This window comes from Orycteropus afer, unplaced genomic scaffold (genome assembly GCF_000298275.1).
Source record: "Orycteropus afer afer isolate SDZICR_OR568_19922 unplaced genomic scaffold, OryAfe1.0 scaffold00300, whole genome shotgun sequence".
Lineage (NCBI taxonomy): Eukaryota > Metazoa > Chordata > Mammalia > Tubulidentata > Orycteropodidae > Orycteropus > Orycteropus afer.
In genome coordinates, this window is record NW_006921887.1 from 673,839 (window position 1) to 675,458 (window position 1,620).

General features: G+C 35.2%; 1 protein-coding gene across 1 annotated transcript in view; it reads right to left on the bottom strand.

Annotated features, from left to right (window-relative positions):
• Positions 1–1,620, bottom strand: part of CPLANE1 (ciliogenesis and planar polarity effector 1) — a 231,606-nt gene that overhangs the window by 168,498 nt on the left and 61,488 nt on the right. The window contains exon 20 of the mRNA XM_042782397.1: positions 517–655. Coding sequence (XP_042638331.1) covers positions 517–655 — 139 coding nt within the window. The remainder of the gene's footprint in view (positions 1–516; positions 656–1,620) is intronic.

Consider the following 1,620-nt stretch of genomic DNA (forward strand, 5'->3'; position numbering starts at 1 on the left):
AAAAAAAAAGAAGTACTTCAAACATAAATTACAACATGTACACTAATAAAAGCCATTTAAAATGAACAGATATGAAAAGTTTACAAAAGGGGAAAACACTTAACTGGAGCATGTTAAGCAAGAAAAGCAAGACAAAACTGGTAAGTCAAAACCTGATAGTTTGTCCTATCCACTTACAGTGGTTGACAACATACCCTAACTGCAGGAAAATTACCAGGGAAAGGCATTCTTGAGTGCTAAAATTTCAAATTTAAATAATAAAGCAATGATGATAATATCATAATTACCCCAATTTTTTTTTTAAATAATAAAATCTTACTTTAAAACCACACACATAATACATATATACATGACTGTTAAAACAGAGTAATTTGCTTGTAAACACAAAGTAAAATATCATAGAACAAGCTTGGAAAAGTAACACTAGTTTAGAAACTTTCACAAATCAAATGTAAAATATATTATTTTACATATTTAGGTCTAATTTCTAAGCATGCAGTTCATTTTGGCACAAACCTATTGCTTTACAGGAAACTTCATCAAGCTTGTGGTCTCCGGCTGCTCCCGGTCTAAAGAATGCTACTCCTCCTTTACAATAATTAAGTAATGATTGAGGGAAAGGACTCAAGGAGGGAAGAGACCCTTTCATTCGAATCTGAAAGCAAAGAATTTGTTTAATTAGTAAAAGTATAAATAAATTTTTAAAGGAACTGACCCTATAAAGGAACTATAAAGGACTGACACAGTGGCCGCAATGATAAGTCAAAGCATAGCAAGGATTGTAAGGAAAGTGCAGGACTGGGCAGTGCTTCATTCTGCTGTAAAGGGTTGCTATGATTCAGAGCCAACTCAATGGCACTTAACAGCAATAATAACACAAAGGAACTAATAAGGCAAGTAAGAGAAACCATTTTGAATGGAAAATACAGCATGGTTCTTGCACTATATAAGTTAAATACCCCTGCAATCAGCTATACATTCAGAAACTTAGTTCACAAATTTAAGAAATTCACTAGGTGATACCTGAAAAGAGGAAAAAAAGGTTCTAACCAAATCATTTGTCCACTCTTGTACTCAGTTTTGTCTGCATAAAAAGAAATCAAAACTATTCCTCCATCACTTTTTCTATAGGTATATAATGAAGAAAATTGAGAAATTTACTTGTCTAAAATCAAACTACATGCAGTACCTAAAAAGAAAACAAAACACTTGTATCCACATACATAACTTTTTTTTTTTAAATTGTAATTTGGGTGAAGATTTACAAAGCAAATTCACTTTCCATACAGCAGTTCACATATACTTTGTCTCATGTCATTGACTACAGTTCACCACAATGCAACAGCTCCCCTCACACTTCCTCCCCATAGTTACCTCTTCCCAATGTCCATCCCTCCATACACTCCTGCCCCCTGAGCTGTCTCACTGTGCATAAGCAGCCCTTCTTTCTCCCATGATTATTCTCTCCAAGAAGTGTATCTACTTGAGGTAAATGTTCAACTCATATGCCTGTATTTTGTTTGCCTGGAAACCACAGGTGTGGGTTCAATTCCAGACCTGAAGGGCAGCTAGGGGCCATAGTCTCAGTGGTTCCACCAGGCTCTACTGGACCAGCAAACC